Raw genomic sequence first — 10438 nt, 5'->3', positions numbered from 1 at the left:
TTCTTCCTTAGTGTTTGCCTCTTGTGATAATTAGCAGACAGACCTGCAGACAGACGCACTGCAGAGAAGTCAAGGGATTCGGGGTTAAGTTTAATCCAACTAGGGAGCGTCTGGAAAGGTGAGCGCTGCACCTGCTGCGCGTGACAAATGCTGCTCCTTTCGTTTGCTCCCCAACTGACCTCACACAGCCCAAACCATCCCTGAAACACAGATAAATATAGACAAAATTTTCCAGTCACGGTATCTAGTATCTCTCTACTGACCCGCTTCAGTTATTAGATTTGTCTCAGCAGTTCATGGTGCGATTTTCCACTTGAATTATTTTCTACAACGTCAGTTCTTGCAGATATGAGCCTGCAAACAAACAAAAGCACGCCTCTCAGTCCTTTGAAACCAGTTTTATTGTGCTGCATTCAGACATTTTTTACAAGCATTTATACCCCTGAAACATTAGCAAATTGGTTTGATTTCTTTCGAAAACAAAGAAAAAAGGCAAACAGCAATTTGGCAAGAAATGTCATGCAAAATGCAGGAAAGTTGTCAAAGGTGAACTGTTTTCTTTCTATTTTTGCAATTTCTCGGATAATTTTCTTTTAACCTTTTACTTATTTTGGGTTTCTTGTTGAGAGCCTCATTGCCTTTTTCTTTGTCTTTGAATGAAATCACGCTAATTTGCTCAAGTTGCAAAGGGTTAAGGGTAATTACATCTGTCTACTCTTTGTTAACCTCCATTTAAAGCCACAAATTATTAATTTAAAAACAAGGTTTACAAGGGCACACAAATGTACTGAGAACAAATCGCAGTTTCTCGTCTCTTTTCCAAATGTGCCTCCTTTTTGACTATATGCGTCGTTTTAAGTGTCTACGCGGTAAAATTAGACAAATTTAAGGTTTCGTATTGTTGTGCTTTTTGTGAGGAAACAGAATACAGCATCTCCATACGGGGTCAAGTCCGACAATGGATGCATGGCGGATAGCAGTGTCCTTTGATAAACTCGGTAACGTCCCCCGGTCCCTCGTTGTGATGCTGTGCAGCGACGGGCGCGCGCAATTACGCAACACTCCCCCCCGCCTGTCCTGTGCGCTATAACCGGATCAGCGTCTCTCCTCAGCTTCTCCGGTCCTGCACCCAAACTGACACCGGCCAGCTCTCAGGTACGACACAGTACACGACATTATGCATGGCGGGGGTGTTTGTTTTTGATGCTATCGTGGAAATAAATGCGCGTTTTCTTTTGCTGCGTCTCCAGGCAGTGTTTTGGGAATATTGTTGTGATGCAGGAAAGAGGGCAGGCGGCTGGTACTTAATACGCATCCAGGCGTCAGTGAGCGGGCAGATGATAAAACATGGCGGAGGGTTGACATTTCCCTTAAATCCTTCAGACTTTAAATGTTACGCAGTTTATGTGCTGATTTTCACGCATTTTCTGCTGATTTATCGTATTTTTTTACTTTAAAGCGCACTGCGGCAGTTGTGACGTTACACAAGAGGAATGAGTTAAATGCGCGCATGTAAATATTATCTGTCTTAGCCCTGAGTTCACCTGTCTGGCTAAGATCATGTGGGGATTCATGTTACAGTTGTATTAAAGCCTGTGTCCTCTCTGCCTGCTGCAAACCAGATTCGGATCAAATAAATCCCCACAAGGATTATTTAGAAGACTTTGCAATCCATGTGTCAATTCTGATAGTCAAGGTTATCAGCATAACATCTCTGCAGAGTTAATGTTTACTCCCCTGCATTAACCTGTGTGCAGAGCACTGCAGTGTCTGAGAAATGGCTGCTACACTATCAGTGGACAAAATGGTGGATTCTGGCTTAGAATGAGGTTGTCCTGAAAAGAGGACGGTGCTGCGAAATATCAGAGCTTTGTTTTTATGAGTACAGCAGAGCAAGGGAGCGAGGACAGGAGAGCAGGCTGGATGTGAAAGAGGAGAGCAGGGGTGTGGATGGATGGACGAATACGGAGTAGGAGGGGCGGAGGGGGTTTTGTGACTTGGCGCAGTTTCAGTTGCCATTGATACCATTCCTAATCTTCTGAGACACTCTGTTTAAGCAAACATCCATTGCCAGTCGAGGGAAGTCATTGTCATTAACCTCAGTTTCGCATATGCAGGACTGAGCGGGCAGTCTGCAGCACTTCAATTTCTTCCTGCGCCAGTCACTTGGGGACGCATTAGCTCTCTACTAGTGTTTTTATCCCTCACGCTGCAATGCATTTGCTCAATCTGCGGCTGTGTGATCTTGCAAAGCCCATTCAATCCGGCAGTGTTCAATTACCAAACACCACAGCCACAGCCTCTCTAGCAGTAACAAACTTTCGTTTTTTTTCCACCTTTAAAGAAAACTTCTCTTCTCCCACAAAAAAACCCTCTCAAATCTGTCAATCACATGAACTAGAGCATGAAAGGTTCTTGTTTCCTGCCCTGCGAGCCACCTGTGCACTGTACTAACTGTAATATAACACTGGTTTTAGCCGACAGACTGCCTCGTGACTTCTACCAGCTCCAGTCACCATGGGAAAGGAGAAACTCCACATCAACATTGTTGTGATCGGCCATGTGGATTCTGGCAAGTCCACCACCACGGGCCACCTCATCTACAAGTGTGGGGGCATCGACAAGAGGACCATCGAGAAGTTTGAGAAGGAAGCTGCTGAGGTGAGGAGAAAAATGCCTCCTCGAATCAATTTATGTCTTTTCCCGGGATCAGAAACTGTCACCCCTTTGACCATAAAATGAAATCCCAACTATGCACAAATTACTATCTATTACTGGTAAAAAGGTTCGTCCGCTGATCGAAAAGATGGTGGTTTGATCCAAAGTATCCTTCTGCAAGATTCTGAACCCCAAATTGCTCCTGATGGCCATTTGCATCAGTGTCTGAATGTTTAAAACTGAGCAGCAGGTGGCACCTTGTATGGTAGCAAGTAGACTGATAAATAGACGTGGTGTGACAACACTTTGAGTGGTCAAACGACTAGAAAAGTCCATTCACCATTACTTGTTTTTCAGATGGGGAAGGGGTCGTTCAAGTACGCCTGGGTGCTGGACAAGCTGAAGGCCGAAAGGGAGCGTGGCATCACCATCGACATCTCGCTGTGGAAGTTTGAAACCAGCAAGTACTACGTGACCATCATCGATGCCCCTGGTCACAGGGACTTCATCAAGAACATGATCACTGGGACCTCCCAGGTTTGTAACACGAGAGGATGCTCAGCCGTTCTGTGCTTTACATGCTGTGTGCTGCAGTTGTAGGGTCCTTTGAGCAGTTGCTCACCAATAGGGACTTGTTCCTCTGTAAATAATCTGACAAATTTCTAGAAAAGTCATTATTAAAAGCACCCGATAACCCAAAGATTTGGAGAAATCAATCCTAGAATTGATATCAAAGAAATGTTTTGCCTATTTTGTTACTTTTAATTGTGTAGGACATCTTGACTTATTTGACTAAAATTACACAATTAACACAATTAACTGAATCCTGAAATTCAGTTCATCGGTCAAAGCTGCACCAATAACACTAATGTTTTGTCTTCTGCATCTTTAGGCAGATTGTGCTGTGCTGATCGTGGCGGCCGGCGTGGGAGAGTTCGAGGCTGGAATTTCCAAGAACGGACAGACCCGTGAGCACGCCCTCCTGGCCTACACTCTGGGAGTTAAGCAGCTCATCGTGGGCATCAACAAGATGGACTCCACCGAGCCGAACTACAGCCAGAAGCGTTACGAGGAAATCGTGAAGGAAGTGAGCACCTACATCAAGAAGATCGGCTACAATCCGGACACCGTTGCCTTTGTGCCCATTTCAGGCTGGAATGGAGACAACATGCTGGAGCCCAGCCCCAATGTGAGTAGAGCGCATAGACCAGTATGCAAATGCTGCAAGTAATTAGATGTATGCAGCCTTGAATTTGAATACTTATTTGTATAGCTGGTGCCAAGGATGGTAAACTGTAGCTCAGAGGCTAACCAGCTGCTGTCAGTCCGACTGAAATAATTAAACCAGAAAAAGAGTTTGAGTAACCCTTTCCATTGTAACTGGCATACAAGTGCACTCATGCTACATATTTAAAGCAGCTCCATGTAACAATTGTTCAACAGGGACCACTGTGGCAGCAGCACAGATGGAAAAGAGCCATAATATCGGAAGACTGACTCTGTATGTTGGTTGCACAGCAACATCTAGCTTAGGTTTGCTAACATTAGCAACCATGAGCTACTGGTCAAACCAGAACAGGCGGAGTTGTAGCAGCACACATCTAAGTGTATTTAACCTTTTGAAATCTGAGAAATTGGCTTGATTTCTTAAATATTTTTTTTAAAAAAAGGCAATGAGCAACCAAAGAAAATTTGCTAGAAAGTAGAAAAAAATAGTACAAGAAAATTTGATAAAAATTGTAAATAAATAACTAAATAGAAAAAATAAAGATAAAGACAGTAAAGAAACCCAAGGCAAACAAGACTTGAAAAAAGTGCTTAAAAAATTATAATTCTATCATGTGATTTTAAATATGTAAATATGTGAATTACAAATATAGTTTTTCCCCCAACTGTTTTTTTTCCCCCGCCCTTTTTTTTTTTATCCTAAATCTACAAATTTCCTGCAGTTTGTGGAACTTTTTTTTTTCTTTTTTACAAAGTTGCTCATTGGCTTTTTCCCCCAATGTTTTTGAAAGAAATAATACCAATTTGATTAGGGTTCAAAAGTTTAAATACTTGTAGAGGGCATCAGAAAGCAGCACAAAAAAGTGATGCCACTCCAGGTCTCAAAGAGCAAGTGCTTTTTAAGAGTAAGATTTTGTCCTTTTTTATTTAAAAAGTTTCTTCTGTTACAAAAATGAGCTTTTTGGTAATGATGAGTCACTAAAAATGCACTGACAGTAAAACATGACAATCCAATTGGTTGTTCTCTTCTACTATTATCATTATCTTAAAATCTCTTAACTGACAATAATTATGTAATGTGTATAATAAAGTACATTATCATCCTGTCCCCAGATGACATGGTTTAAGGGTTGGAAGATCAATAGAAAAGACGGCAATGCATCAGGGACCACACTATTGGAGGCTTTGGATGCCATCCAGCCTCCGACCCGTCCAACAGACAAACCTCTACGTCTGCCCCTGCAGGATGTCTACAAGATAGGAGGCATGTAGCGCACTGAGAGCATTGTCACGAAATAGAGTCTCGACCATAGCTCTTGGTCAGCAAGAATATTCAAATCAATCTACTGTAGGTCTGAACTAGATTAATGTTCTCTCTGCTGAAAATCCTCTCAGGTATTGGAACAGTTCCTGTAGGCCGCGTCGAAACCGGACTGCTAAAGCCTGGCATGGTGGTAACCTTTGCCCCTGTCAATGTGACAACTGAGGTAAAGTCTGTGGAGATGCACCACGAGGCGCTGACTGAGGCCCTCCCTGGCGACAACGTGGGCTTCAACGTCAAGAACGTGTCGGTCAAGGACATTCGCCGTGGCAATGTGGCGGGGGATAGCAAGAATGACCCGCCGCAGGAAGCTGCCAACTTCACTGCTCAGGTGGACTTTGCAAAGGATCTAATCCTAGAAATTAAACACGAGCATGATCAAATCAGCTCTTTTAACTGAGAACTGTTCGTAGTTTTGAGAAATATTTGTTAGAAAATCTATTTTGAGTTTGGATCGTCACACTGCAAGTTTGTCGAAACAAGACGACCACAGCAATAATCACCAAACAACCCAACAGTCTGAGTCTTTGTAGTGAACTTCTTTGACATGAAGGCAATAATCTTTCTATTAATAGGTCGTTCCTGTTCTTTCTTTGCTTCGTAGGTGATCATCCTGAATCACCCGGGCCAGATCAGTGCTGGCTATGCTCCTGTGCTGGACTGTCACACTGCTCACATCGCCTGCAAGTTTGCAGAGCTCAAGGAAAAGATCGACCGCCGCTCTGGCAAGAAGCTGGAGGACAACCCCAAATCCCTCAAGTCTGGAGATGCTGCCATTGTGGATATGATTCCTGGCAAGCCGATGTGTGTGGAGAGCTTCTCCGAGTACCCACCACTTGGTAAGTTCAACCGGATTTTTTGAAATTCCCAACATGTTTTACAACCATAAAAGGTCTTATGATTCCAGGGCAAGTCAAGCTAGATGAAAGTACTCCCGAAGATAATTATCTTTCCTGCTCTTCGCCTTCCAGGTCGTTTTGCGGTGCGTGACATGCGGCAGACTGTGGCCGTCGGTGTCATTAAGGGTGTGGAGAAGAAGGTCTCCACCACTGGTAAAGTTACTAAGTCCGCCCAGAAGGCCCAGAGGAACAAATGAATGTTGTGCTACTCTGCCGACCCCAAGGTCTCCCAGGGCAGGACATCGGTCATACACCTCCATCCTACAATTGGCTGCTTCAGCTTAATAATCAAAGACTGGTTAATCATCACAATGCATCGCAAAAGCATTCGAAGGAAAGAAAAACATTCAGATCTTAAATCCTTGAGGCGGCACTCCTGACTCCATTTCAGTGATTAGATTACCATAACGTACAGTGTAATATCAGACAGATAGTTTTAAATGTGCACTGTTGATTTGGTTCTTGGCAATACTTTTCTGTGATGTTGATATTATAACATTGAACAATTAGAGGTACTGCAATGTATCACCGCTCTAGCTCTCTGGAGTGCAGGTACTGGTCTCTTTACATGGTACGTGTTGTCTTGCTTTTAGTGTTTGTTTGCAGCTACATGGTGCTCTGTAGGAGCCCATGGTGAGATGTTAAAACTATGTTCTTCCGAGTAGTAGATTAGTTGAACTTAGTGATTTGTTGTGTTTAAGCTTTAAAAAGCACTTAAAACAAAAGGTCCAACTTTGTCCTTTGCAAGGGACTCTGAGTCGACCACCTCTTGATTCTTAAAGCACTTTGATTGGCGTTTTGCTAACTTTGCACTTGCACTGGAGCTTAAATTGGCATAAGCTACTGCACCTTACTGTAAGATGGCATGAGCCTTTTTGCAACATTAAACATGTTTCAACCAAATGTTGAGCTGTGGTCTTCAGTTTTTTTTCTGAGTGCACCACAAAGAAGTCATCACAAATACCTTGAACTTTCCCATACTAGATGTCCAACAAAATCTGGGCATTCTTACAGTACACACTCTCGCCCACAAGATGGAGCCATTGGTATAGGAATTTGATTTTGACTTAATGTAAGACAATCAGAAAAACACATTATTTACCGGAATGCCTTAAAAGGCGCGTTAAGGGGCGTATTCTCATAGACTTGCCGGAAACTCTTTGAGCTTAACCCTGACAGAGCAGTTTCATTCCTTTCAGTGAACCATCATGACTGGCAGAGGAAGACCACGTAAGGCAGCTAGTCCAGACACTAAGGGTGCCAAATGTAAAACTAAACTAGCGGAAATGAATCAAGCAACTTTGCCCGGATGTCAGGGGAAGGAAGTCAAAAAGGGGGAGCAAAATGGCACCACAAAGGAACAGAAACCAGGGGCACAGAAAAAGAAAAGCCACACTGAGGAGAAGCTGTCGATTCAAAAGATTCAAAAAGACAAGCCCACCGAGGAGATAAAGCAACAAAGGACACCTACAGAAGCCACAAAGGCTCCTATGCAAGGCAGGAAAGCCAAAACCTGTGCTGATAAGGCCAAAACGACAAACCAAACTGCTGAGGAGATAACAAAGACAAAGCCAAAGACACCAAAGGACACTACAAAGGATTCTCCAAAGGCTCTAAAAGCAGCAAAATGTGGTGGGAAGGCCAAATCTCCAGAACAACTTTCAGAGGAGACGACAAAGGTGCAGCCAGATGCACCAAAAGACACCACGAAGGTTTCTATAAAAACTACTATGGCAAAAACCTGTGCTGGCAAAGCTAAAGCAACAGAAAAAATCCCAGGGGAGACCACGAGGACGCAGCCAAGGGCACTTAAGGACACCAAGAAGGCAGACAGGCATGAAGACAAAGCTGCAGTGGACTTGATCCTCCACACAACTCTGGAAGATTTGAAGATTAAAAGGATCGACAGATCAGATGCATCACAAGTCATCAATGAAATAGTAAAAAATATTATTAGGCATTTGAAAGAGAAAACTCAGTGCTTTAAAGAAGTAAACGAGCCACTAAATACTGGGAGTTACTATGAAAATCTAAAGGTGAGTCACTTTAGTCCATCTCTTGTGGAAAGTGTTCGTGGTTTTTACATTAGAGAAATGTACCCACTGTTGGTACAATGTCTAGAACAAGAATGTGTAATTTGTGTTGTATTACACTGTGATGTTTTTGTGTGTACAGATTTCCAATCCTGATGAATTTGATGTCATGCTGGCCATGCCTGTTGACCGAGTGAACATTAATCCATTTCGACAAGATGGAGCCTTCTACAGTGTGCAGTTAAAACGTGGCAAGAACCCTCTGAAAGTCTTTGAAGAGAATGACATTTTATCCGCCAGTGAAATGCTCAAGGAGTTCAGAAAAGAGGTGAAGACGTGTGTCAAGCAATTTAAAGGTGAGTAGCAAAATTAGCACTTTGTAATTGTCGGGTTAAATAAATGCAGTATGGGCTAGCAGAAACAAAATGCCCTTCTCTATAATTGAACTAGATCATGCACTATTGACAAACTAATGTTTAGTGAAAAAGATTCACAAAAAGAAATGTGTAGTGACATACACACAACATTTAGATTTTTTCTTCTTTTTTCTTTCAGACTGGGAGGTGACAAAAAAGAAAAAAGGCTGCCCTGCAGTGACGCTGACCACGAAAGTAAAATCTATCACCATTTCACTGGATGTTGTTCTCAGTATCGTGGTTAAATCAAGCTGGCCACCTTTCACCAAAGATGGCATTAAAATAGATCACTGGCTGGGAGCGAAAGTGAAGCAGGAATACAAGCGAATGCCATATTATCTTGTCCCTAAATATGAAGGCAGTGGCACAGTGGAAGATGACGGGGTCCTCGCCAAGGGTAAGAAACTTTGCCTCTCTTCGTGTTACATATACATTGTTGGGGGGCTTTCAAATGTTTTCATAAATGAAGACAAGAAAAAACGAAGCATCAAGTTTGCCCTCTCACTGAGTATTTTTTCCTCTATTAACACGCAGATGTTTGGCGGATTTCATTCTCTCATGTTGAGAAGGCAATACTCAAGAATCATGGATCGGAGAAGACATGCTGTGAGAAAGCCGGAGAGCGCTGCTGCAGGTAAAGATTTTAACAGACTTATTCCTGAAGTTTAAGTATAAAATTATATAGATTTTCACATAGAAACTAGAAGTACAAAGAATTGATATGTCTGTACTTTTCACATAACATACAGGAAGGAATGTTTGAAGCTCCTAAAGCACCTTCTTAGTCTGCTGAAGGAAAAGGACTCTTCATTTGACAAGTTCTGCTCCTACCACGCTAAGACCACGCTCTTACATGCCTGCTGCTCTAGAACTAAAGACAGTGACTGGAAGACTTCAGATCTGCGGCACTGTTTTGAGCTACTCCTGAAGGACTTTGAAGCCCATTTGGAAAAAGGTGCACTCCACAACTTCTTCATCCCAACTCAGAACCTGCTCTCCAATCTAAACCAGAACAAGTGCAGAAGTCTGGCTCATTGTCTCAAAGAGCAACGTGAAAATGGCTTTCCTATTTTTCAATAGGACAACTTCACACCAAACATGAAGTGTTTGGCTTATAGATATTCCAGCCCCATAGAAAAAAAACAAACAAACTGCCAGAAAACTCAGGGTAATTTAATGTATTCAAAGAGGCATTTATGTAACACAGTTTATTTGTACCAATTTAATTGTTTACCAAATTTATTTTTGATCTAAAACTGTTCTTTAATAAAATATTTCACATTTTAACCTATGTTATTTACCTTGTTACATTATTATTGGAACGTGTATGTCAAAGAAAAAAGAAAAAAGGACACATGAAAAAGGCATAAAAAACATCATAGTATAGTATAGCATAGAAATATCATAAAATAAAGTCATAGTGCAATGTGGCCAGAATAAAAAAAAAAGAAAGAAAATTTGACCATGAAAATATCATTAAAAAGATGTGGTATACTTTGCCTTAAAAATATCATAAAATGTAAGACTATAGTATTACATGAAAAAGTCTCATCTCGTCAAAAACAACCCAAAATGGCATCAAATTATCATAAAACAGTATGTCCTAAAAAATGCCACGAAATCGTATAGTATGTTGTCAAACCGACCCACAAACGTCACGTTCGGACGGGTCATTTTTTGACTTTTTTGATTTTTTTTTTAAATCAAAAAATGACTGGTTCCAAAAACATCTGAAAACACCTGAAAAACACATTAAATAGCATGCAGAAACATGCCATAGCACAGGGTGTTGCAAAAACAGTCAAAAACACCATAATATGGTATGTTGAAAAAATGACCCAAAAAGCAAGGCTATAGTATGGCAAAAAAGTCAAAAAATGACCC

General features: G+C 41.8%; 2 protein-coding genes across 3 annotated transcripts; both read left to right on the top strand.

The window, feature by feature from the left end:
- The first annotated feature begins 643 nt into the window (after positions 1-643).
- Positions 644-6947, top strand: eef1a1a (eukaryotic translation elongation factor 1 alpha 1a). Of its 2 annotated transcripts, XM_042502746.1 has the most exons (8): positions 644-1155; positions 2478-2661; positions 3016-3195; positions 3551-3847; positions 4999-5149; positions 5281-5537; positions 5811-6045; positions 6178-6947. In XM_042502746.1, the coding sequence occupies exons 2-8, from the start codon at positions 2518-2520 to the stop codon at positions 6300-6302; spliced, it is 1389 nt and encodes a 462-aa protein (XP_042358680.1). In that variant the 5' UTR covers positions 644-1155; positions 2478-2517; the 3' UTR covers positions 6303-6947. The 2 variants fall into 2 exon arrangements, with proteins under 2 accessions (XP_042358680.1, XP_042358682.1); XM_042502748.1 differs by lacking the exon at positions 644-1155 and having other exon boundaries at positions 1989-2661.
- A 277-nt stretch (positions 6948-7224) lies between these two features.
- Positions 7225-9867, top strand: cgasa (cyclic GMP-AMP synthase a). Its single transcript, XM_042502745.1, has 5 exons — positions 7225-8141; positions 8281-8494; positions 8694-8951; positions 9089-9188; positions 9304-9867. The coding sequence occupies exons 1-5, from the start codon at positions 7314-7316 to the stop codon at positions 9632-9634; spliced, it is 1731 nt and encodes a 576-aa protein (XP_042358679.1). The 5' UTR covers positions 7225-7313; the 3' UTR covers positions 9635-9867.
- Positions 9868-10438: the final 571 nt, after the last annotated feature.

Source organism: Plectropomus leopardus, chromosome 15, assembly GCF_008729295.1.
Source record: "Plectropomus leopardus isolate mb chromosome 15, YSFRI_Pleo_2.0, whole genome shotgun sequence".
NCBI classification, from domain to species: Eukaryota; Metazoa; Chordata; class Actinopteri; order Perciformes; family Serranidae; genus Plectropomus; species Plectropomus leopardus.
This window is presented reverse-complemented; position numbering and strand designations above follow the sequence as displayed.

Excerpts from the sequence above, each read along its gene's own strand:
- eef1a1a (XM_042502746.1), top strand. The coding sequence starts at position 2,518 with ATGGGAAAGGAGAAACTCCACATCAACATTGTTGTGATCGGCCATGTG. Across the intron at positions 3,848-4,998 it reads TGCTGGAGCCCAGCCCCAAT|ATGACATGGTTTAAGGGTTG; the intron begins GTGAGTAGAGCG and ends TCCTGTCCCCAG. Across the intron at positions 5,150-5,280 it reads GGATGTCTACAAGATAGGAG|GTATTGGAACAGTTCCTGTA; the intron begins GCATGTAGCGCA and ends AAATCCTCTCAG.
- cgasa (XM_042502745.1), top strand. The coding sequence starts at position 7,314 with ATGACTGGCAGAGGAAGACCACGTAAGGCAGCTAGTCCAGACACTAAG. Across the intron at positions 8,495-8,693 it reads GTGTGTCAAGCAATTTAAAG|ACTGGGAGGTGACAAAAAAG; the intron begins GTGAGTAGCAAA and ends TTTTTCTTTCAG. Across the intron at positions 9,189-9,303 it reads GCCGGAGAGCGCTGCTGCAG|GAAGGAATGTTTGAAGCTCC; the intron begins GTAAAGATTTTA and ends CATAACATACAG.